General features: G+C 31.9%; 1 protein-coding gene across 1 annotated transcript in view; it reads right to left on the bottom strand.

Moving 5' to 3' along the window:
- Positions 1-6,006, bottom strand: part of LOC113514268 (homeobox protein MSH-C-like) — a 32,136-nt gene extending 26,130 nt beyond the window's left edge. The window contains exon 1 of the mRNA XM_026898306.3: positions 5,071-6,006. Within this exon, the coding sequence (XP_026754107.1) occupies positions 5,071-5,476 (406 nt within the window). The 5' untranslated portion in view covers positions 5,477-6,006. The remainder of the gene's footprint in view (positions 1-5,070) is intronic.
- Between the last annotated feature and the right edge of the window lie 19,539 nt (positions 6,007-25,545).

Here is a 25,545-nt window from a genome sequence, read left to right as displayed (position 1 = left end):
AAGCCTAATTGTTGATGCCAACACGCCTGCCGAGCATGGCAACTACTAGCAAAACTCCCTTTATGGGGAAGGTTTGTGTTGAGCAGTAAACAGTTAATGGCTGAAATAATAATAACAAAATAATAATATTCTTATATTATAAATAGATATGTGTTGTTTGTATTAATTGGACATAACTATATTTATTGGGTTTATTATATAGCTACAAGTTATCATGAAAATTTAACCAAACTCTAATTTAACTAAACCTAGAACGAAATATACTAAATAATTTTAGAGTAGAAAGAGGCAGAAGTATCAAGAAATTTATTAATATTATCAGTATTATACTTCCTGTATTAGGTAAAGTAAGAATAGAAGAATCATTTTATTGTTTTTTTTTTATTTTGTAATAAAGTAAAGCAAAAAAAAAGAAGAAAGAGAATATGCAAGTCACGAGAAGAATTTGATTTATCTACGGTCGTACTTGTCATGATTACTTGTTTAGTTTCGTCTTAAGGATCAAACAATTTTGGTCAAGTTTAGTTAATTATTTTCCTGTATTTTTTTAAGAAATAAGAGTAATCAGTAGTAGAGATAAGTTTAAGGTATATGCAAGCATATATATAGCATATATATTATGAGGTATTAAAAGAAAAATTATTAAATCTATATGAGGATTCTGTTACACCATTTTCCTGAGAACTTCAGCGGTTAAGGATGGCCAAGACAGTATGTTATGTATTTGTTTTTGTTTAGTTTGTATTTGTATTTGTTTAGTTCTGCTACCATTAGTATGTGTGCGACTGCCAATATTTATAGATTGACTCCTACTAGGCTATTAATATACGTAAGCCACTAAAAAGTATTTAGCATGTGCTGAAATAAAAATTTGCATGCCTTTAGATAAGGCGAAATGTGTAGCTCAATAATATTTAAGACCATTATTATTACCGCATTTCGAGCATATAAATAAATTATTATTATTATAGGAATAGGAAAACACCAATATTTATCATGCAATTGTTGTAAGTTAATTTAATTTCGTCGAAATCAAGCGAAAGGGATTTAAAAAAAAATCTTGAAATATGAATAGAGATATTTGTAATTCTAACTTAAGTATTTGTTGGTTTAAGATCAAGCCATGACATATAGGATAAGGCAATGAAATTACAGGATACAAAGTCATAACACCTAAGTCCTCAGAAATAGCAACGCAGGAAAGGTAGGTATCATGGGCGACACAGTATACTCTGTTATGTCCATGATAATATCTATGCGATGATTACCACTTTCTATCAGTAGGGCCGTCAGTTTATTTGTCATTCTAAGTTGCAAAAAAAAGCCAAAGATATTATGATACTCCCTTGATAAAAAGTCAAGTCTAGGAATTCTGGGCGTTGATATATCTTGCGACGTCCAGTTTTGCGGTCATCTGGAGGAGAAGGCTAAGATAGCTTCCAAAAAGTTAGGAGTGCTCAATAGGGTGAGACGATATTTCATGCCAGAACACCGCCTGAAATTATATAAAGCCCAAGTCAGGCCGCATATGGAATACTGTTCTCACCTGTGGGCAGGAGCGCCACAGTACCAACTCCTTCCGTTAGACCGCATTCAAAGTCGGGCGGCTCGAATTATCGATAGTCAACGCCTTACTGTCCGACTTGACCCATTGAAACTGCGCAGAGATGTTGCGTCTCTGTGCATCTTCTACCGAATTTATCATGGGGAGTGTTCTGAGGAATTGTTCGGATTGATACCTGCTGCTGATTTTCACCACCGTACAACCCGCCACAAACTAAAGTTTCATCCCAATCATCTGGACGAGTGGCGGTCTTCCACCGTGCGTTTTTCAAGGCACTTTCTTCCACGCACAACCAATCTTTGGAATCAACTTCCAGCAGCAGTATTTCCGAACCGATACGACAACATAACCTTCAAGAAAAGAGTATATTCCTTTTTAAAAGGCCGGCAGCACACCTGCAATGCCGCTGGTGTTGTGGGTGATCATGGGCGGCGGTAGTCACTTACCATCAGGTGAGCCGCATGCTCGTTTGCCCCCTGTGTTGTAAAAAAAAAAAAACTCCAAGTATCTACTTGTATTGTAGGTATCTGCTTACAATACATTTAACCTATAGTATGTTTTTTTTTACTGTAGTGTATAAGCATTTAACTGAAAGAAAATATAATAGACTTCCTCTATATATTTAAGTAGATATGATTGTTAATAACGGGGAATAGCAGCTCCATTGCTAGCAATATACTCTGACAGGTCTAGGTCATATTGCTAGCAATATACTCTGTCTACTCGCGGTTCTCTAGGAACCACCGTGTTAATCGTTGATGAATTCGTCATAAAAGGCCTGCTTTCCTTCTCATCTATTATCACTCATTAGTGCCCCGCCAGCTTAATAAACTAAAGCACATGCAGGGTTACTATTCTAGTATTATCTATTAAAAAATATACCGATAGTAAATTTTGAAGATTATCTATTCGTAGGAATATTAAAGTTGTAATGAAGAAAAGAATAAAAAAGCTTCAATCAATACTGAAGGTGATATTTAAATTTTTATACTAAAATCGAACAAAAAAAATTATACTTCCAAATTACTTACATCAAAGTGAATTATTCAAAATCATTTGAAATTCTATATCGGATTCTTGAAACTGTAATTTACATAACTTTTTACGACTTGTATATTTTAATTTATATTGTTTATTGATAAGGATTTGTCGCATTATTCATTCATATAATAAATTACACTTGGAGGTATCAAGTGAACAAGATTTATTCAGACTTGTATAAATATTTATTATTTATCTAAAACGTTTGTCACGGTACAGAGTTATTCATTCATTATTACTCAGTAAATTAATAACTAATATATTTTAATTGATTAATAATATTACCTATACATATAAAAAGCAAATGCCTGTTTCATTTTTATAATGTGGATTTTTATTTGCATAATTTTTAAAGGATTAAGTCACAATATCATGTATAAATAGTGCTTCATTGTGACGCTGAATATACAAGGGAACCATATTAATTAAACAGAAAGAATGCCCAATGATTGTTTAGAATAATGTTAAGAAAAACACTTCATTCAAAAATTCTGTCAGTTATAAATTGTAGGAGATTTAGTAGAACAAATACATGGTATAAATTAAGTGTAAGCCATGTCAAATGTTAAATATAACAGAGAAAGCAATTTAAAATACACACACAAGTAGCATAGCTTTGAATAAAAACAGGTTTAAGGTTATTTTGGTTACAAATGTTATAAATAAATAAATTCAACTACTGATATATTTCAGTTAGGAGAACGAGCGTTTTTTTTTTATTGGTTTAAGTAAACGTGGTAGTGTGGTTTCGGAACCTAGGTTCTCATTGAAGATTAAAAATAACTTAGATGTCGTGTAAATCTCGAGGTACTAAAAGATAATGAGATGTGACGGAATGCTTGGTAAGTTAATAATCTTAAGAAATAATTATTTTGTGATTATGATGTTATCTAGCATTAAACTTCTTTTTATAACATAAAAACAAATGAATATTATCTACACGAACGTTAAAATTAACGAGTACAAAATGGATTCTAATTGACCAATTGCTGTGTTCCAATTTGTCTAATCGATAGGTAGTACTTACATTATTGGTATATTATATATTAGTATAAAAGATTTAATCACATACTTGAATAATTGGTATGAAATAATATGATTTTAAAATATGATGACATCATCGATGTTAATAGCTTTTTCTCTATGTACAAAAAAGAAAAAAAAACGTCCAATAGTGTGTAGGTATTAAATTAATAGTGTTTTTTATTAAATCAATTCTTTGTCTTTATTTTTTAATAGCATACATATAATAAGAAAAAAAGAAATACTTCGAGTTATTATCACAAAAACACAGTTACTTCAATTGCAATACGACAGCAAACCTCAGCTATTGCAAAAATAATTGTCAAACTTGGTACAAAAATTACTATCGATTTTGAAAATCGTTTTTTTTTATTCTTTAAATAGAGAAGATTTTTTTTTATGTAGGTATAGTATATAGATTATATAGAATACAGAAGATTAGATTACAGAATAATTTATGAGTTTACGTTGCATTTCAAGTTACTTGTAAATGAAGTTTTTCAATTGTTGATGATTAGAATTAACGTATGCTTATCATCAAGTAATTGTTGATTTCGTTTATTTCACGTTTTTCTAAATATATTCCTAGAGGTTAGAAAAAATGAAATATTTACTTCGGTAAGTATAAAACCTACTTTAGATTGAATTATTATAGTTAATGATTTGTTTTGAACAAGAAAATGTATACAGTTTTGTTTAAAAAAAAAAAACTTATAGCTATTGAACTCATAACAAATTAGATTTCATTGTTATTTTTTTGCCAAGCAATCCTTTAGACGTGTGTTAGTATTGCTATTAGTATTATTTATTAGTTTTATAATTAGTAGGTGTAGTAGGTGTTATTCGACCTGTCAAATCATTACATATTTTAATTGTTTATAAATGTGTAATGAAATAAATATAGTATTACGTATTGTAGAATACAGTTCGTTAAGTGACATTGTAATTAATTCCTTGTCTATAAATCGACATTGATTTTCCTTATTATTATTATTCTTAATTTATTTAATAGGTTAATGAGTTGGTACAAATAATTCATTACAATTATCTTAATTTTCCCTGATGAAGTGTAAATAATTCTCAACTACATTTATCGTCCACTTGTTTATTTTTTGGAATAAATAAGTATTTTCCGCAATACTTAAATTGAGGAAAAATCTTCTAATACCATACTGGGAGAGTTTAAAATAACTATTAATTCGAAAGACTCTTGCTTGCCTTTCTAAATGTTGGATTCGTGAAATTTGATGAAAAAGATGTAATATTTGACACCCATATTTGTGATAACACTCTAAAGCATTAATCAATTCAGGCATTATTCGTCCGCTGCTGGACATAGGCTTCCCCCATAGAATGCCGTAAGGAACGCAAATACGTCCATAGCATTACAAATGTTGATTTTGGATTATTACCATTTTTGATCTAAGTATAAAGTAACTTACTGTTTGGTGAACCACCTCTAAACATTGGATTCGGCGCTATCCAAGGGAAAGCGCCAAAGGGCCAAGTATGCGGCGGTGCTGGTCCCTGGTAGAGGCGCGGCAACAGGGGCTGCGGGACCACCACGCCGCTCCTCCCCTCCATCTCCTCTCCATCATGCCCCATCTCCCGCTCGTCCCTCTCGTCTCCGGCGTTAGATTCCACATCCTCAATGTCGACGTCACTATCATCCGTTTCTGGAGCCGCGTCGGTACTCTCCGCATCGTTACTGTTGGCGTCCGTGATGCTCGCATCCTTCGCCGGCGCGTCGGTCTTCCCTCCCAGTAGTGAGTCAACGCTAAACGATATACGGCCTTTCCCGCCGTTTTCGGCGGCCTCGGCCCTGTCGCATTCGAGCGACGTCTTCATTTCATCTACTCGATGGCATTTCAATTTCTCACAATCGTCTCCCTGTCTGCACCGACGGACCGCTCTATGACATCATCTTCATAAATATCTACGATTGTTTTATCGATCAATTGAAAGTGACTCACTAATGTCTTTGTCTAATTGACTTTAATTAGCTGTCGATGCAAATAAGTCTATCGGTAAAAAATTGCGAGCATCCGTTTTGTTTGATTGAAAAATTTACATAGGTGTGCACAATGAGTACTAATTCAATTACACTGTTCACGTAAAGTGTATTGGACTAGTCAATGGAACACAAGTAGGGACAGTTGAGGCTAGTTAGCACAATTTGGCACACACACAAAATTTTCAAATTTGGAACCTCCCGATTTCAAATTCAAAATGGTAGCATGCTGTGGTTTCGCTTTCGGCAAGTTGCGAATATGTTTGAGAACGCGCGCGTCCGCGTAACGATTCGCGTGGAAGCGCGGTGAAAATCGCGCCAGCATTGGGGCGCAAACCGCGGTCGCGGACCGCCTCTCCTCTCGCCGGTTGAGAGAGACGCAGCTACCGACCGAGGAATTTTAATAAGCGGCGCGGAGCGAACGAGACGACGATACAGTCCGACATGTGTGTAAACGTGATATTGAGTAGGCGGGGTCCGTCGCGCTCAAATTAATAGTCTCCGCGGAATACGCCTTATAAAATAATGTCGCGACTTTCTATTTCCGTTTTTCTTGCGAATAGATAGAGTCGCTATTCGATCGGGCGTTTCGCCTCTGAAGTAGCATAATGGAATTGAAAATGTCGGATTGCAGTGGCTATTGTGCTGAATGAAAAAGGAGTAAATAGACTGGTGCTGTAGGCGGGCGTAGAAGGGACTTTACGATTTAATTATTCGCGAATGCGGAGGCATTTTGTAGCGAGCTAATGTCTCATTGTCTCATTAATATATCTCGGGCGGGCCGGCCATGTTTGATTTGTTTATGACGGGACCCGTAGGTGAGAACGTTTGTTCTAAATGGCTTGACAGCTGGCAACGGCTCGGAAGTGAAGATTCCACGTTGGTCGGAATTAATTTCGTGTCAATAGTCACATTCGGGCGGGTTGAAGTGTATCTGTCTAACTTGATACCCACGTTGGGACGCGCCACGTAATTTGTTGTATCTACGAGTACATGCCTGACCTGTATTTCGTTTGAAATATTACTTATGTATATACTTATACGTATTAGATATTAAAATGTTCCTTGAGTTGGGGAACTTGAAGGTCTAGGTTCACATTCGGGGTTAAGTGAATTGTATTTTTCAAATATTCTTGAGATTCAAACGCTATGTAGATACATAAAGTACTTATTAATACCAAACATTTTATTGAATTAAACTGTTTTAAATGACAAATTAGGTATTTTTTTTTATTTTTTGAAGTCCATTGTAGGTAGGTACTGTTCATGTCAATAAATGACGGTTACCACTTCCCATGGGGGTCAGCAGTTCTTAGGTATATCTGCTTCATTACTTCCATTCTCATCATCTCAGCCATTATCCGTCCACTGCTGCACATAGGACTCCCACATACACTGGCATAAAGAACAGTACTGAGGCATCTGCATCCACTGTCTCCCTAGCAATGCATTTCAGGTCGTCGCTCCATCTAGTGGGGGGTCGTCCTAACCTGCGTTTGCCCGTACGGGGTCGCCACTCTAGAATCTTTCTTCCCCAGCGGTTGTCGGTTTTCCGAGCTATGTGATCAGTCCACTACCACTTCAGCTTGCTAATTCTTCGGACTATGTCAGTTACTTGAGTTCTTTTGCGGACATCCTCGTTTCGGATTCTGTCACGCTTTGTTACTTTCTTTAATTGATTATACTTAGGATATTGTTGTAATACATTAAATAGATTAATACAATACTTATATTAATGTTGGAATGCGTTGTTTATGTTTTATACAATAATATGCCAAATAAATTGACGACCTGAATTTGTATTTCGATTTTTTAATAAAAGTTAGTTTATGCGTCAAATTTTACGTCATGTAATTATATATAGTGACGTGAAATTAGCGTTAGAAAAGCTTTGATACCGATGGTTCATCTGATGCACTACAATATCGCTAAAGTCATTACACCAATATTATATTGATTTATACTTTATTGTACACAAAAAAATACATTCATATAATTTATATTAAATAAAGATGTACAAGTACAACAGGCGAGCTTGGGTATTGAATATTAGGCAATATTAGATATCGAAGTTTTAGTAACACTAGTTTCATGCCACTATAATTTCGTGACGTAAAACGTGACGAAGAATTAAGTTTTACAAAATAATTAAAATCGCGTCCTATAAAAAACCATACTTCAATTGTGACAAACGTAGATTTTTTTATTCAACTTAGAATTAGAATGTCAAATAAGCTGAAGGCTCATCTGATGGAAAATGGTGACTAACTCCGATTATGGAGAACATCGATAACAAATCAAATTAATCTCAATGAAAGTGGTAACATTACTTCTGTCAGGTTAGATTCACGATAGAAAATACAGAATAAGTGAAATAATTCGAAGACCAAAATTTTTTATGCAATTTAGAATGGCAAACAAGTTGACGGCCCACCTGATGGAAAATGGTAACTGTCACCTATAGACATGAGCAGTACCATGGACATCAAATATTATATGCATATAAATACGAAGTCTCCCTCTGGTATTTTAATCTAAAAACTAAATTGCTAAACCTATTTTCATAAAATTTCTTTGGGACCAATCTGAAAAGCATACGCTTTCAGATAAAAAAGTATTTTCTAAATCAGTTCAAAATTGATGGAATTATAAGGTAACAAACATAAAAAAAATACAACCGAATTTGAAAACCTTGAAGTCGGTTGAAAATCGAAATAAAAACTATTTTGAGATTGTGAAATTAATGCGACGAATGTAGAGGAACATGAATATATTTATTTTTTGCTAAAAATTACCACGGGAAATTGTTGGTGATATTTATTAACAAAACTAGTTTCATAACATTATTTTTATTAGTTTCGTAATGTAAATCGGGCTTTAATGACGGGACATCAAAACTACCGATTGCAAAAAGGAATAATTCCAAATCAAATCATTAGCGCCATGTCACTTAACACAAAGTTAATCGCATTACACCCATATCTACCATCTCTTTGTGCATCATCCAAAAAGGTTTCCCTTTTACTAAACATGTACAGACATATTTCAACTTTATGCGAGACAACTTAGAGTCCAAAACTAAATAACTTATGACGCGGCACTCGCAAAATTGATGCCAATTCGCAAATATTAACAAAGACGATCTTTACTCTAAATGGTGCCAATGAAGAATAGACTTTAAAGCAACGCGATAATGGTGATTATTAGTTAATTTGTAATACGTGTACACATTCCCCCTGCCAATTAATGTAATTTAATCGCGTAGAGAGATTAACGTTGGTTTTAATTGAAAGAGTGTAATAGCTATCTGCACTCGGCCTTTAATGACGTTTCTGATGATATAACTGGAGTTGATAATACCTACAAATAAGTAGGTAGGGACATTGTTATTTAAATTACATCTTTGGATTGATTCTGTAATTTATTTATTTATTGTTTTTTTGTTTTGTTATTTTAATGTACTATATATATTTATTATTATTATTACAACCCATATTTTTCCGGTATGGTACCTTGGCAGGGATATGTAAAAGATGTGTTCAACACTCCTAAGTTCTCACGAATAAAAAAGTATTTACAGATGATATAAACAAAATTATTATTATACCTTAGTGTTAAAACGTTTATATCTGATAGTAAATATATATAAAATATTCTTAATTTGATACAGTGAAGATTAAGTGCAAAAGATAGTAATCAAAAAAATTATACATCCAATATAATAAGTTTTTTTTTTTAATTTAGTAAGTGTTTTTATAATTTATTGTCCTAATAAAAACTTACATTTGAAAAAAAATCTTAATTTTGAGGACGACGAGGAAAATAAAAGGGCGTAAAGTAATATCTCGAGCGGCGCAAAAAAAGGTGTCAAAAGTCAAAGAAATAAAATAATTTTTAATTAACACTCTCCCAAGATTTCCATAGTTAAAATATAAATTGTGTTTAAAATCTCGTCGGGGCAATAAAAACGGAGATACGACTTTATTCGAGTGGCCCTCCGAAGGAACGGGCTTAAGTGAAATTTATACCGAAATAATATGAGAAAATGCGGTATTTTTAAATAACGACTTCATATTCTGGAGTGGCGCGGACAATTTAGCGGAGATGAGGGATTTTTTTTTTATTAAAAAGTTACTTGATAGTAGCGCAGGGTGGACGGAGCGCCGGCATTACTCCGCGAAATGAGTTTTCAGTTAGCGTCGGGTGCGCTTTTTTCTCCCTATAGGGTCTTTATAGGGCGGTTGTCTCTGATTCGATTATATTTTATGTAACATATTTTGTTTAGAACAATGTCTACAGATTTTTTTAATAATCCATTGCTTGCTTGCCATTCTAAGTTGTATAAAAAAAAAATCCGTTGTGCTTATTAAATCTACTAATAAAAAAACATGAAAGATATTTATTCACAATTATTATTCCATATTTTGTCAAGGTTGTCAATTACTTTCATGAATAGAGCTGCTTTAATCATTGTATTTATACAAGTGTGTCTATTTAACCTATTATTTGTATTCTTTTATTCTATAAGCCCTACTAGAAAGTATAATTTAAATAAAGCCTTTATCCATTCATAAGAATATGTTAACTTACGAGTTGTTCCCTAAATTTAGATTTATTAATTATTTCTAGTAATTTTGATTTATATTGTCCGAATTTATAATTTTTATCAAGAATGGTAAATATATTTTTATATATTTTTTTTCTAATAAGATAAAAAATAATTTATTTCTAATAATGATTAATAACTATTCGTCCTGTATATAATAAGGCGGGCATAAAAAAGTGCCACAAGTCTGAACTAATAATAAAATGTGCGTCTACTGAACTCCGTCCCCGCCCGCCGTGATGCTGCCGTCGTAAAAACATTTCCCGCCCTTGGCCTCTTCGCAACTGCTGGGAAGGTATTGTTTCATATATGAAATTATAATACGCTAACGATCTGCCCCGGCTTCGCGCGGTTTTACAGTCGACTTCAAAAGGAAGGAGATTTTCAATTTTCTTTTATGTTTGTTAGTTCATAAGTCCGTTAGTTAAAAACCGATTTGGAAAATTATTTTTTTTATCTGAAAGAATATGGTTATAAATTAGTTCCATAGAAATTTTATCAGAAACGGTTCAGTAGTTTAGTTTTTAAATCAAAATAACTGAATATATTTAGTGATATGGACTTCCGCAAGATAACAACCACGTAGCTCAACAAAATATAACTGGATACGCCAAATTTGAAGTAGTTTTTTTTTTTGTGGATCTTAAATTATTTAGAAATTAAATATATATAAAAAATCTCTCATCTGCATTATGAGTAAGAAAACATGGTTCTTACTCATAATGCAGATGAGAGAATTTTTAAAATCGTTTAAGTAAATATTTGTAAATTTTCCATTGCAAACAAAAAAAAATCTTTCCACTTTGTGATGTGTTTTAATGAGGAATTTTGTTAGTCGATTTGGCATTTATTTAAATAGGGGGTAAAAAAATTGCGCCCATGTATTTATATGTTCTTTGAGAACTGTATTTAGATATACATAATAGGTAATACCTATTATTACATTTAAATATGAAACTATTTACAGATCTTAGATATTGTCGGACAAAAATGTTTGCATGGGTACCTTTGTCTCCTATAGTTAGGTAGTTGTATCGTCAAGCAAGCCTATTTGTCTGTAATTATGTCTGTCTGTAGAGTGAGATATGACAGTAAAATTACTGGATATAATATAAGTTCTTGTTTTTATTTAAGTCTGTAATTTGCAAGTGGTATTTATGATGTTGTACGTGTGCATATATACAGTAGCAGTTTACCATTATCTAAGCCGTCACTTTCGTTGTATAAAAACAAGAGGTAAACAGATGTCCTCTTTTAAAATCCATCAGGTTTTACTATACCTAATAATATTATTTCTAATAGAAAGCGTACAAAACCACAATTAGGTAATATGGAAGAGAAGTTGAGAGCGGGGGCATTAATAAACCTAAATTACAATAATGTCTGCCGTTTGCGCGGGAAAATTGGTGACATTTTCGTAATAACCTCCTAACGTAACACTCGTGTGGGAAATCCATACTCTGGCGCAGTTTTGCGGACTATTATGATATTGTTTAATATTTGTACACGATATTATCTCTTATTATTTTTAACATAGTCTGATATATTACGTTTATTTTAATTGAATTAATCTATTTTAGGTAGGTACTACAGTAATATGCTGTATAAAAATGGGTCTTAAGAGTGAATATTGAAAAATTCTCAATTTTATAAAAATCATATAAAATAAGAATATCTGTGCATTTTTTATAGTGTGTGTTATTAAAATTGGATAATTAAGAACAGTAAGTAATAGAAATATCACAAAATATACTTATTTTCAGTAGAGAGATTATACTTAAGAGAGACAGCATTAACAGATCGAAAAAAAAAAATTGTGTCAAATTTACTGGTCTTAGTCTGGGCCGTGATTATTATGTATTATTTACGGGATTTTAGCAAAGAATAGAGAGTATCACAATTTGATATCATTTTGTTATTTTAAATATTGAACTCTTCTGTAAGAGTTGTCACTAAATTCATATTTCTGTTTATATTCCAAGTGCTTGATATTTTTTATGAAACCAAGTAGCTGATATTATATTAGTTTAAACAAAAAGTTTGTGCAGATGTTGGGATATCAAAGTGATACGTGGTAGAAGTTCGGGTATAAAATTATGACTTTTGTACTATTTGTAAATAAAACTTATTTTTTATTTTCAAGAATATACCCAGAAATGATATATAATGTGTAGTCATTTCTAAAACCTATTTTTAATGTTTAGAAATGTTTAAAACAATTTGAATATAAAGTAATTTGGTATTTTTTTATTATTAACATGCTTAATAATAAAAAAATACCAAATTACTTTAAATACACAATAGTAAAAGTTAAAACATATATTTAAATCTGTCACTTCGCCCTTTTCTGATTACACCTATGGCATAGTTGTTACCTGTGAAAATTACTTACAATAAAAATACAATTTACTTATATTTCAAGCAATTGGTTGTTTAATTTGTCCAACAGAAATGTAAATACCAAGAAATTATATTTAAAATGTGGTAACCTTAATTTCAGGGTGGTGTGGCGCGCGGCGGGTAGGTGTTCGCGCAGAAATTATGCCATTTTAGCCCAAGTTAGGGGTGGCAATGCGGAGTTTAATTTCGGCCTGAAATCATTTTATTCTTTTCAATTTATCATGCCCTTTGCGGCGCGTTTAATTTCGTTTGAATTAGAAAATTAAAACAGCAATATTATATAAATTATTGCTTTATTTTATTTAAGTAATATATGGCATCATTACCTCTAAAATATAGGTATTATATTATTACATATTGTATAATTTCATTGGTGTTCCTTACCACAATGCTACAAAAGAATCTTTCGCTGTATTACTTGTATTATGCGTACGTACAGAATAAGAATACCTTTATGTTTATAAAATAAATTAAGTTACCTAATATGTAAATGTTATAACTACCGGTTTAAGTTACGTGTGATTAGATAGAGAAAGCTCGACTAGTTTTGGGATCAATCCGTGAACCTTAATCATGAGAACATATGGAACCTTCAGTATGTAAGTTGAACTCGCATTTGATCAGTTTTTTTAAAACTTTATTACTACTAGACAATGTTCTATATTTGTAATAGCTAAGTTGTAATAATATTATAGAAAGGCTTTTTTTTTTATAAAAAGCCATTATATATAAACAATGATATCAATAGGAATAACATCGTGCAGTTTGCTTTGCAAAAAAAAAAAACTTGTTAAAGTCGAATCGTGCTTAAAGTCAAAAACAAACGAAGTCCTAAAACAACCAAACACGGCTCCTACTTAAGCACATCACTTAACAATACCACTTTATGTAGACCCCTGAGTCTCACAGTTACTAGTGAAAAAAGAATCAAAGCGTCTACAGCCTAAGCTCTTGTTCATTAGGTCACATTATACTTTAAACAAATATTGTTCGAACAAAGAACGCTCAACATTTTTTTAGAGTATGAAAATGTAACGAGTTCGAATTTCAAATATACGGGGGCGCCACCGAGTTTTAAAGAGATTATGGCGTTAAACGCCATTCGTATGTTTGTGTTTCAAAAATGGAACGGTATATGATCTTTTCGCATTAACACCTTTTACTGTGTGTATTTTAAGAAGTCTACGTGTGTGGTCTTCACAATGGTTAAATCAATTGGGTGTTTTCCCATTACTAATAGGTATATAGATAATTAAAAGTTAGTTTCTACTGTAAGTATGAATTTTTTTTCAGAAAAAAAATTGACTTCACAAATATTGAATACAAAAGACCTACAAGATGATAATCCATAGAGTTTTAAATTCGTATCATCTCAATTTTTAAACGCGTGCTCAGAGAAGCGAGCAAAAAATCTTTTGTGCGCGTGAAGAATGTCTTTACACCTTTTGATGTACATACAAGAAGGTGATGCGAAAAAACGTCAATAAACAACAATAAAATTAAAACTGCTCCGCTTATTTTATTCGACATCAACATTATAGACAACCTTCACTCAAAGTAATAAAGTTTAAAATAGTTTAATGGGATATTTCTAAGACGAATGTACAAGTTTGTGGCCTTTGAATATGACATCTTCTTTTCCTTGAAGATATTTAGATAACATTAGTGGCTTATAAACGGTTGTCCGGGATCATTCAATGGACCCCATGGAATGGTATCTGAATGATGGGGTTCCGTTGAATGCGTGACGTTTTTCCATGAGATGGTTTTATGTTGATAAATACGCGACTAATCAAATTATTTATGGCATTAAATCGCAATAAAATCAGAACCAGCAGCTGTTGAGCGGCGTCTTTTGATTTTTTTTTTAAATAAAAAAATATGTTTTTTATGAAACGGTTGACAGGACCATAGAATAAGATATTTAATATACCGACGCTATAAAAATTTAAAAGTAAATTAATAATTTAAGATTTTGTTTCACAAAAGAAACTGACTGCAATCGTGACAAAATTTTTATGGGACTCACACGGATATAAATTCTATTGACTGTAAAGAGAATAGTCAGAATTCACGTAATACTCACACATACACGCGCACAGTATACGAGTATATACCCACACGTATACAAAGGAGGGAGTTCGATTTAAAGTTACTTTTTTTAACGCCCAACCGATTTTTAAAAATGATAACCTTTATGATAATTGCTAATTGTCACCTTATGTTCATATCTCCTATTACGACTAATATGTAAGTAGATATATTCAATTAATTACGATAAAACATTTATTTGAAATATCAAATATGATATGTCGAAAAAAACTCGATTCAGTTACCCTAATCATGTGATACCTATGTGTGAGTATCTCTATATTTGGCACATGAAGCGATTGAACGCGCTAACTGCTCCGTACCTACAGGGTAAACGGTCCCGTTTTCACCTCATTAAGCCCAAGTTAAGGACCCTATTATGTACTTTATGTATTCCTAAATTACCCATCACTTAATAGGGTAGCCGAATAGGGAGTGTACCCCACGACCAAACTAAATAAACCTTCCCGACCTGTCTCTTTACGTACTAAATTAGCAATTTGAGGGGAAACGTAAAGAAATTTGAGAGATCAAAGTAAATTGGTTTTGTCATTACCCGCTGGGGTGTTTTAAAGTGTTCGCATGATTACTGGCCTGTTCAAATTTAATGCCGGTTGTTGTAAGAACTTCAGTTTGCGTTCAATGTAGAACAAGCTTATGAATTGGGCGAGCATAGTTCATAATTATAGCGTGTTAATTACTATCGGCCCGTAAAGGCGATAGAGTAAATGCGTATATTATTTTGGTAGGTTTCATCGTGTTTGTTAGTTAGCAATACTAAATTGCATGTGATATATATATATATATATATATATATATATATATATATATATATATATATATATATATATATATATATATATATATATATATATATATAAACGAAGTAGTTATTTTTTATACAGAGTATAGTATATATAATAGAGTACATATACAGAAAACATAAAATATAAAAAAAAGTCTTATTTTTTTATGATTTGGACAATAATTTCTAATTGATGAGCTAATTCAATAAGAATTTCTAATTGAATCTATTTCAATAAGAGTAGGATACTGTTATAGATTCTATACTACTATTATGGTCAGGCGGTTTGGTACAGTATTTAATTTTGAGTTTCTCATCTTCTACTCAGGTCAATTAAGCTTTGTTCCCTAGTCGCCTTTTATAATACCGGTGACCTCTGTAGACATTTTCAATATTGCATTACAATATCATTCGTCAATTGTCTGTAGAATAAATCACAATTTTAGTAAAATAATAAAAGAAAATATTCCATCAATTATATTGTCGGTAATGAAAAAAAAAACTCTATGAATGAACTATTTCATAATATCATAATATACTCCCTCAAACCGCGTTCTTAAGGCGCGAAATGACAGTGCAAAAATTTAAAAAGAAAATAAATAGGGAGTCCCCGATTTAAGGTCGATATTAGAAACCCCAGATGTCCAAACAACAATCGATAGAGATTCCCGTGGGTCTATTGTGTGCGATGACAAACGTACACCATTGTGATATTTGCCCATTATTGGGAGCACTTAATGTACTAATAGTGTTAGGGTGACAGACTTATGTGTACGTTGTAGAATAAATATTTCGTAGAGTCTAGTTCGGACTTTAGTAATTTAGTCGAGTGGAGAGTAATTTAGTAAAAAAATAATTAGTTTAAAATTTTGTTAGCTACTAAAATGGTGTTGTTCAGCCAAATTTAGCTAGTAACTAAATTTGTCTGAATAATTCAATTTTAGTCCAATCTCGTCGAATAGATTATTTTTTATATCATTACTTGCTATTCGAATAACATCTGCACCTGATTTTTTTTCTTTATAATAACTTTCAAATCGTTGTATTTGCGGTTTATATTATATTGTAAGTGTAAGATATAATGAGATAATTAAGTTAGTCAGTTAGTAATTAGGAGTTTGATTTTTATATGATGTATTTTTAAATTTTATATAGTATAAATCATAGTGGAAATAATTTTGAGACGAAATTATTGTATCTAATAGGCAAAAGATACTTACCTAAAACGTACCAAGTATTTTGAAGTACGTGTATTCTAATAAAACATTTAAATAAGTAAGGACCGGTTGTATTAAGTATTTTTTATATAAGTGTTTCTTTACATTTATAATTTTTATTTCTAAATAAAATGTTCACAATATGGTCACCCTACATTCCGAAATGTCAGTCCACAGATTAAGTACATTCGGAACAACATTCACAGTCGTTTTAATGACCGACTGATAGCCGTTTAAAAACGAATTTGCTCACTTCTGCTACATTAAACAATCATTCACAGCGGCTGTAAGCGTGTAGCGTCATGATGCGATATGTCATTGCATGGATATGAATGCGTTCAAATACTTTCATTTGAAAATAAGTCACGTAGTATAATCATATTTCTACATGTAATATTTCTATGATTATTTACAAATAATTGACTATTTAGATTTATTTTATTATTGCTAGTCGTTAACTTTGCGCAAACAATAAGTTTTGTTATTCAACTAATGTTGCCATTATCTTACGTACTGGCTCGACTGGCGTTGAAAGATTCTACGAATTGACGTATTATATAGATATGAAACAATAATAAAATATTTTATTTATTTATATAATGTTTATAAGTATGTATATATATGTCTTTTTAGTATAAGAATTATCGGATTATACGTTTATTTTAATCGAGAATATTCGACAAATTTCGGGAATATCCGGGACCCTTCATCATTAACACGCGTAAAATGTGCACTTATGAAACTTAACAATAAGATTGTCTTTATTGTACACAAAAAAGAGAATAATAGTCTATATATTGACCAGTCTCACTTGTTCATGCCAACGCCCCCCCTGGGGAGTAAGAGTGGAATTTTTTTCCACTCGTCCCTACCATTGTGCGATCAGTAGGACCAGTAATAAAAAATATATGCTACTTTGCCTTATCGATATGTTTTGGCAATAATAAATATTGGCAGTAATTTTGTACTAATAATAGTACAAAAAGGGATCGACCTGATAGGGTATATTACTAGCAATGGGCTGTGGCATAGTTAACGGAGGGCCAGACTAGACGAAGTCATGCAACGGAGCCTCGATGCTCAAGGGGCCATTGGAGTCCGACCAGCGAACCTTAAATTGAACTGCGTAAAATTGTCGCATCTTCTTAATATAAATAAAGTAGGCTTCAATGTGATTTAATCAAATTGGCAACTCATTAAAACTGTACAACGCTCACAGAGGCTAACTTCTAGGGCTATAAAACATCTTTATATTTTTTTAATGGGTGGGAATGGATTGGTTACTCCGCCTGTGCTGTTGGTATATGTTGGTGGGGCACTAGTTAGAGATGATAGATGAACATGAAAGCAGGTCAGTTGCCCATTGTGACAAATTGCACAAGATATAAACACGATGGTTCCCAGGGGGAACCGTGTTGAGGTCGACCTGATAGGGCATATTGCTAGCAATGGGGCTGTTAGACCCCATTACTAACAATCCCTTCCCCCTAACTGCAAGTATTTTTTTAATGGATGATAATGGAATGGTAACCCCACCCGCGCTTTCGGTATACACCGGCGGGGCACCAATGAAGGATGATAGGTGAGGATGAAGTAGGTCAGTTAGCTCATCGTGACGAATTTAACAAGAATTGTTCACGATGGTTTCCAGGGGGATCCACGTGGAGGTCGACCTAACAAGGCATATTGCTAGCAATGGGGCTGTTAGACCCCATTACTAACAATCCCTTCCCCCCAATTGCAAGTATAATATTAGGTATGTAATGGAATATCATATCCGTTACAAATGCTACATATTTGGTATTATATTTTGCGATAAGGAAATAATTGAGTTGGTAACTAATTGGAGGAGAATATTAATAAGCAATAATAATTTTAATAATTAATCGTACGGGGTGTAGCCGTGGTAATTGGCATGCAATGTTTGTCCTGTTTATTAATATGTATTGGGTTTCAGGGTTCTTTGAGTGTTTGAAAATGTTATAAAACATATGTATATATTATATATAAAAGATATCTACTATATTCAAACATTATTTAGAACTATATTGGTAAAAATAACCGGTATACAAATATATAATTGGGTATGTTATTGCTGTATTCACAGATATAACGAGATAGGTTATATAAGTTAATTAATTTTTATATACATCCGTCTTTCATTCTTTTAATTTCTGTTCTATTTTTCGTTATGGAGTTATTAAAGGAACTTAACAAGACAAGTTGACAAATATATGAGAACATATTATAAAGTGTAAAATTTATTTATTTATGTGTTAGGAAATTTTAGACAGTGGTAAACCCCAAAGTATGAACACCAAATTCATTTTCAGGACCAGAAGAAAATAACTAGGAGAATAGAACCTATAGAAGAATGCCATAATACTAACAGAAAAACTAGTCATGTCATACAATTTATATAATAAGACGTACTTGTATATATGTGAATAATAATGGCTGTGTAGTCCTGGCATATTATAGGTCATCTCTTCTTTTCCCGTGGGCGTCGTAAAAGCTGACTAAGGGAGAGCGAGGGATGGTCAGCAGCGTCTCTCGTAAAACATCTCTAAAGCCTTGATTGCGGGTGCTAATCCGCCTGCCAAGCGTGGCAACTACTTTACTCACCCCTTGTCCTCCCTTAGTAGCCGCTTACGATAACCAGGCGAAAGGAAGGGGTGACCTATCCTATGCCAGGACCGCACGGGAATATAAATTTGCTGGAATAAAAAGCTTAAGCTTTTTACTTTTATAGTTATAATATTATTAAGTTTTTTATTTGTATGTATACGTATGGAGGTATACTACGGAATCTTCGGGGGAAAAGGAGTTTTAATTAGTTCTAAAGGGGTTCTAATTGACCCATTGCTAGCAATACACCCTATCAAGTCGACCTGCACACGGTTCCCCCTGGTAACCGTCGTGGTTAATTTTAGTGGAATTCGTCACGACGGGCTAACTGTTCACTGGTGCCCCGCCAGCGTATTACCCAATATCACGTACCTAATATTAATCCATTAAAAGCTACGGAACCTTCAACTGACAAATTAATATACATGTACCTTTTATCGTAGTTGAATATATGGACCACGTATAATTATTGATTTTATTGTACGCTAACGACTACGTGTAATTAGCGTATGTACGAAAACAGGAAAACTGATAAATCGTTAACTATATATTTTTACATCTGCTCATTTGTTTGTATTAATTACCACGACCAGTAGATCTACGTGCTGATTAACCTTCGATCTAACATTGCGGAATAATGCGCATAAAAACATTCCATTACAAAAGAACTATGAAGCGGCATCGAAAAAGGATTATAAAAATAAATGCACAACAGGGCCGTAGCTAAACCCAAGTTTAAGGTAGGGTAAAATAAGCTTTTTGGTAGGCCAGAGGCCATAATTAGGTGATTTCGAAAAAGCGAATTTGTCATCCAATGGAAAGTCTCAATTGTTGCCAACATACATGAACAACACTTATGCTACCTCTTGTGCATATCATTCCTGAGGATTAAGGTGTTATGTTTTGTATGCAGAAATTTCACTGTTATATTCAAATAGAAACATAGGTATGTAAACACAGTTGCTTGGCAGAAATTTCGTGAGGGGTATCTATGCAGATGAATTTTGTAGAGTCTTTCTCATATTTTTTTTTTATTTCATTAAAAAGTGTCAACAATCACACCAATGGTCTAGTCCTCAAGCTAAAATACCCTGTATTATGGGACAGTTAGAACTCTAAGACCCGAGATGATTCATAAAATTAATTTTTCAAATTAATTCAATCAAACCTAGGGCCTCATTAACGCAAAGCGACGCGCCTACCATTGTGATAAGGAGGTTATCGTAAATTATAATAATATACTCCGTCTCTGGTTTCCTTCCATCCTTGCTTCAGAGGATTTCAGTTCGTAAAATACTGCTCATAGAGATAATTAGAGTAACTAAAAGTATCCATTATCTTATGAAGGTCATACAATAATTAAATTATTCCCATTACTTCATTATGTTATGACCATAACGAACGTATGTTATCACCTCACGATAATATTTAATTATAAATATAATCTACTTTTTATTACAATAATACTATAATAATAATACGATAAGCTTAGTAAATTTTTTATTAAAATAACAATTTCTTTGTAATAAAATCAATACATTTCTCAACTTAATTAATATAATTATTACCTTAATTATGTAAGTTCTCGCATACTGAGATTATTATACTTACTTAGGTGCGTGAGTAAAAAATAGCAGTCAGCTAACAGTAAAAGACTAACGTAAAAGTTGGCTGGCTGAATATTTTTGAAACACAACAAAATTCGGTGTTCCTATTATAGACCATACACTGTACATATACACCATAGTCTGCATCAACAAACTTCCACAAATTCAGTGAAAAAAGTAGTTAGTTTTAGACAAAGCTTATGGAGAAAAACATTCTATTTATATGTTTTTCATTTAAAGTTTTCAATAGACTTAAAAAAAAATCGCCGGTATTTTTTATGTTTGTTACCTCATAACTCCATCAATTTTAATCCGATTTGGAAAATTCTTTCCTTATCTGAAAGGATATACATTCAGATTAGTTATTAGAAATTTTGTTAAAAAAATTGTAGTTGACTTTTTAAAACAATATAATTGATTTTGCCACGATTGAAGTAGATTTTTTTTTAAACAGTGTAATAAAAATGTATAGATACTTACCGCATCTAACTTAAGATTTCTGGAACTTTCTCTGTCTAATCTAGAATTTGATTCTAAATAATATACTTGCGATCAGTTCATTGTTTCATATATTGAGGGGTTACCATTCTAGGCTGACTTCTTTTCTGTTACTGATACTTTAATGAGTTATGTTGAGATATGACAACAATCTTGCTTCACGCAGTTACAGTGTTTCGAAGAAGGTCAATTTTGTTATTGGTGTCACTGTACTTTGAATGGACAGCGCATATCATAAAAACTAGCTGTTCGCCCCAACTTCGCATGGCGTTAAAATAAAAAAGAAAAACAAATGCTACCTATGTCAATTTGTAAATTCTGTCAATATTTCATTTATATTTATCTTTATCAATATTTATCACACTCACTCACTTTTATATAAAAAATATCTCTGAATTTTCATTTCCAAAAATTCGTTTTGTTTTCAATTAATTCATTTAAAAAATTCATAACTGCCATAGATATGATGTTTTTACATTTCTATAAGACAAAAATTTTAATTTCTAAATCAATATTAACTGCAGGATTAATTTTTATTATCACTGGAAGAAAAATAAAACATTAGGGTAGAAGGCTTCAAATATGTTCATACATTGCGTCGCCAGCCAAAAAAAGGTTAAGAACTGATGCTCTAAATTATACCTAGTGTAGACTAGTTTATGTTATTGTACTGCGATACACAAATATTTATTAACTTTTTACTTTGTACCATATACCTTGAAGCATTGTACCTATATGTCGATAAAAAGTTTATACGATAGTTTATAAATAGCAGTCGTTATAAAATATATATACAGGAAATATTTTAATATATAGGATTTTCCATCAGCACATTTTATTAAGAAGGAAATACATTATTCTATTATTTTATTTTTAATAATTATAACTACATTCATAACGACAATTATTAAAAATTACTTGTAGAAACTAGTAGTGAATCTGCAAACGCAATAATTTATATATTATTGTTTTTCCTAGTTAAGTACGAGTAGCTTAATAAAATAAAAATAATACATTATAAAAAGCCTTTAATGCTATACTTATTTTTACGTAATTGTAAAGATATTATCTGAAATATAATTAAAACTAATTTTTGTAATTTATATTGAAATTAAATAGCCATAAGCGGTCGTTAATCCGACACAGCTTGTCTTTCGATATAGGTCTCCTCTAATGATTTCCATTTTGCTTTGTCCTTTGCTTTACGAGTCCATATTAGACCAGCTATTTTCCTAATGCCATCTTCCCTTCTCTTATTTTAATAACCTCTGTTTTTTTACTGAATAAGTTAATGGACAAAAATAATAACAGAATGGTATCCACCATTCTGTTATTATCCTTGTCTATTTTTCTTTCTTTTCTTTTTCAAGCAAAAATTATTGAACGGATTTGAATAAAATGTAGTATTTATGGGTAATTACATGGTACTGGGTAGGTTATATTTTATCATATAGGGTATTTTATATTCCTACTGATTCATGGGGGCAAAGCCATGGGATATAGCTAGTATAAAATGTTTTGAGTCTTTTGTTTTCTGTTACTGAATTATTCATTATGTAACCGTCTTCTATATTAAAAAGTTATAATGAGACAAATATTATAAATTTGGTACTGGGTTTATTCCACAGTTTGCAGAATTATGCTTGTAAATATCTATTGTGTTAAAAATATGAAGATATTTTGCACTCAAACTTCATTTTAATCCTTTCTTTAGTAATTGGGTAAAAATCACTGGTTCACACTTATTCCATTATTCGGATACATTACAAAGTTAACTTGTAACCCTCTCAATGCTCAATTCCAAACACGTCGAATGAAAACATGCTTTTTAGACCGTCAAAGCACCATTCTAAGGCGTTGATTCGTTTAAACACATTACGGGACCATTATAGACCACTTAGAACCCCTATACAATAATAACCCTAAGCCAGGGATTACCAACACTATTACTATTTGGACCGCATACAGATTACAATTATACATTATCAAAAAAAAAAAAGGTATATTTATTTTTCAAATCATTTGTATATTTAGTAAAATAAGTACAAATTGTTTTAAATATATTTAACTTATACTATGTCGTTTTTTTACTCTATGAAACAATAAACAAGATGTTTTTGTCATCTATATTTTACTTATTTTTTTTGTTTTTTTTTGCAGCTAAATATTTTTATTGGATATTTTATTGATTAGATATTAACGGTTTTTCTATGTTGATATTAGAAAAAGAAATAGTTTAAATATTTATTTATACTCTAACGGATTATTATGATGCCACTGGAGTATCATAATACGAATCACAAGTTGACCAAGCCTGTTTCAATAGAATAGGGGCCCGCAGAACCATACAGTGATTGTACTTTTATTTAGTTTTATAAACTACGCACATAAATATCGGGTCGTAAGGACAAATGTTCACTGAATGATTCGACAATTACGTATCGCTGTGAATTTATTGAATAAAATTGTCCTGGCTCTATTAAATAAGATTTTTTATTGGGGTTGCATTACAGGGTTATGTTTTGCCCGGTCAATGTGTTTTTCGTAAAACATTTGTTTTTTTTTTAAGATTTTGTAATAGGTATAAGAAATGTTGAGTATATGCAGAGACACATTTTTTTATTGTTTTTTTTTTATTTGTGTTTACTTATAATAAATTTGAATTTATTGTAATTTTTTGATAATATAATAATAATATTTTTATTTGCTATTATTTTGGGTATAAAACATAAGATCTTATAAATTTAAAGTACCTTATAAAATTTAATTAGGTTAAGGGTGCAAATATTAAAAACTAAACTTACAATAAATTCATTTCAAAATTTTAATGGCATTAAAAAGCTTTCGATTTACAAATAAATATTACAAAATTACATAATAATAAAATAATATTAATTAAAATATGTAATGTAACTGAAGTTATTCATTACCGTTATTCGTTTGTTTTTATTTTATTGGAATATAATAAAAAACTTATACAATTATTTTATGTATGTATGCTATTATTTAATGTTAAATAAATGTATATAAACTATTTTATATTACTATCAGTTGAACCGGCAAATGTTGTTTTGTTGCATAAATATATTAAGGGTTACTTAATAGAATAAAAACTTAAATTGAAGCAAATATATACATTTACAAAATTTCATTAAAATTGATCCAGTAATTACGGAGATTAGTGTGTGATTATGTTTCGTGACACGGAATTAATATATATGTTAACAACATATCGTTGACATAAATCCCATTTAAAATACAAACAAACCAAATATAGCTACTTATTCAAATCACATTAAATTAGTCCAATAACTACTCCCAAGATATTACAGGGTCACATTAAGTGCTCGATTCGATCAGTCATGTCATTTATACTAACAGCATATGTAAATTTATGTCGGTTGACATATTTTAATAAACGCAACGTTGGGGTGCGGGCTCGAATCCCCGGGCGACGGCGAAATGCGTTTAGTTGGTATTAAATTCGATATTTTTCCATATCATTGTGCGGGGATGCAGTTGAGGGTGACGCGGACGGCTTTATGCATAAAGTCAACAATACGCTATTACAATATTTACCAGAAACTCTGTACAAAAGTCAATTGCTTGGGCACCTCTGTCCATTCCGTGTTTCAACCATGAAGCAGTTGTGTTTACATGTCTGTGTTTCGGTTTAAAGGATGGGATATGACAGTGAATTTACATCTTAGACCTCAGGAATGGTAATGCATGTGAGGTATCATGGGCGAAACAGCATACTCTGTTATGTATCTATTATACTATTCATGTTTATAGGCGACGTTTACCACTTTCCATCAGGGGGGCCGTTAGCTCGTTTGCTATTCTAAGTTGTTGAAAAATTATGAATATTATTATTATAAATTAGAAAGTGAAGTTTGTTACGCATTCCGTCTAAACTACTGAATTCACGGATGAATTTGATATGATTTGCATTCTCAATGGCACGGGAAGTTTTTCGTGGACTAATGTGTTGCTCCTCTTATATTACTAACTTAAGCATATGTATCCACATAATGAAATGACGACCTAAAAT

Source organism: Galleria mellonella, unplaced genomic scaffold (assembly GCF_026898425.1).
Source record: "Galleria mellonella isolate WM207_F2 unplaced genomic scaffold, CSIRO_AGI_GalMel_v1 utg35, whole genome shotgun sequence".
Lineage (NCBI taxonomy): Eukaryota > Metazoa > Arthropoda > Insecta > Lepidoptera > Pyralidae > Galleria > Galleria mellonella.
This window is presented reverse-complemented; position numbering and strand designations above follow the sequence as displayed.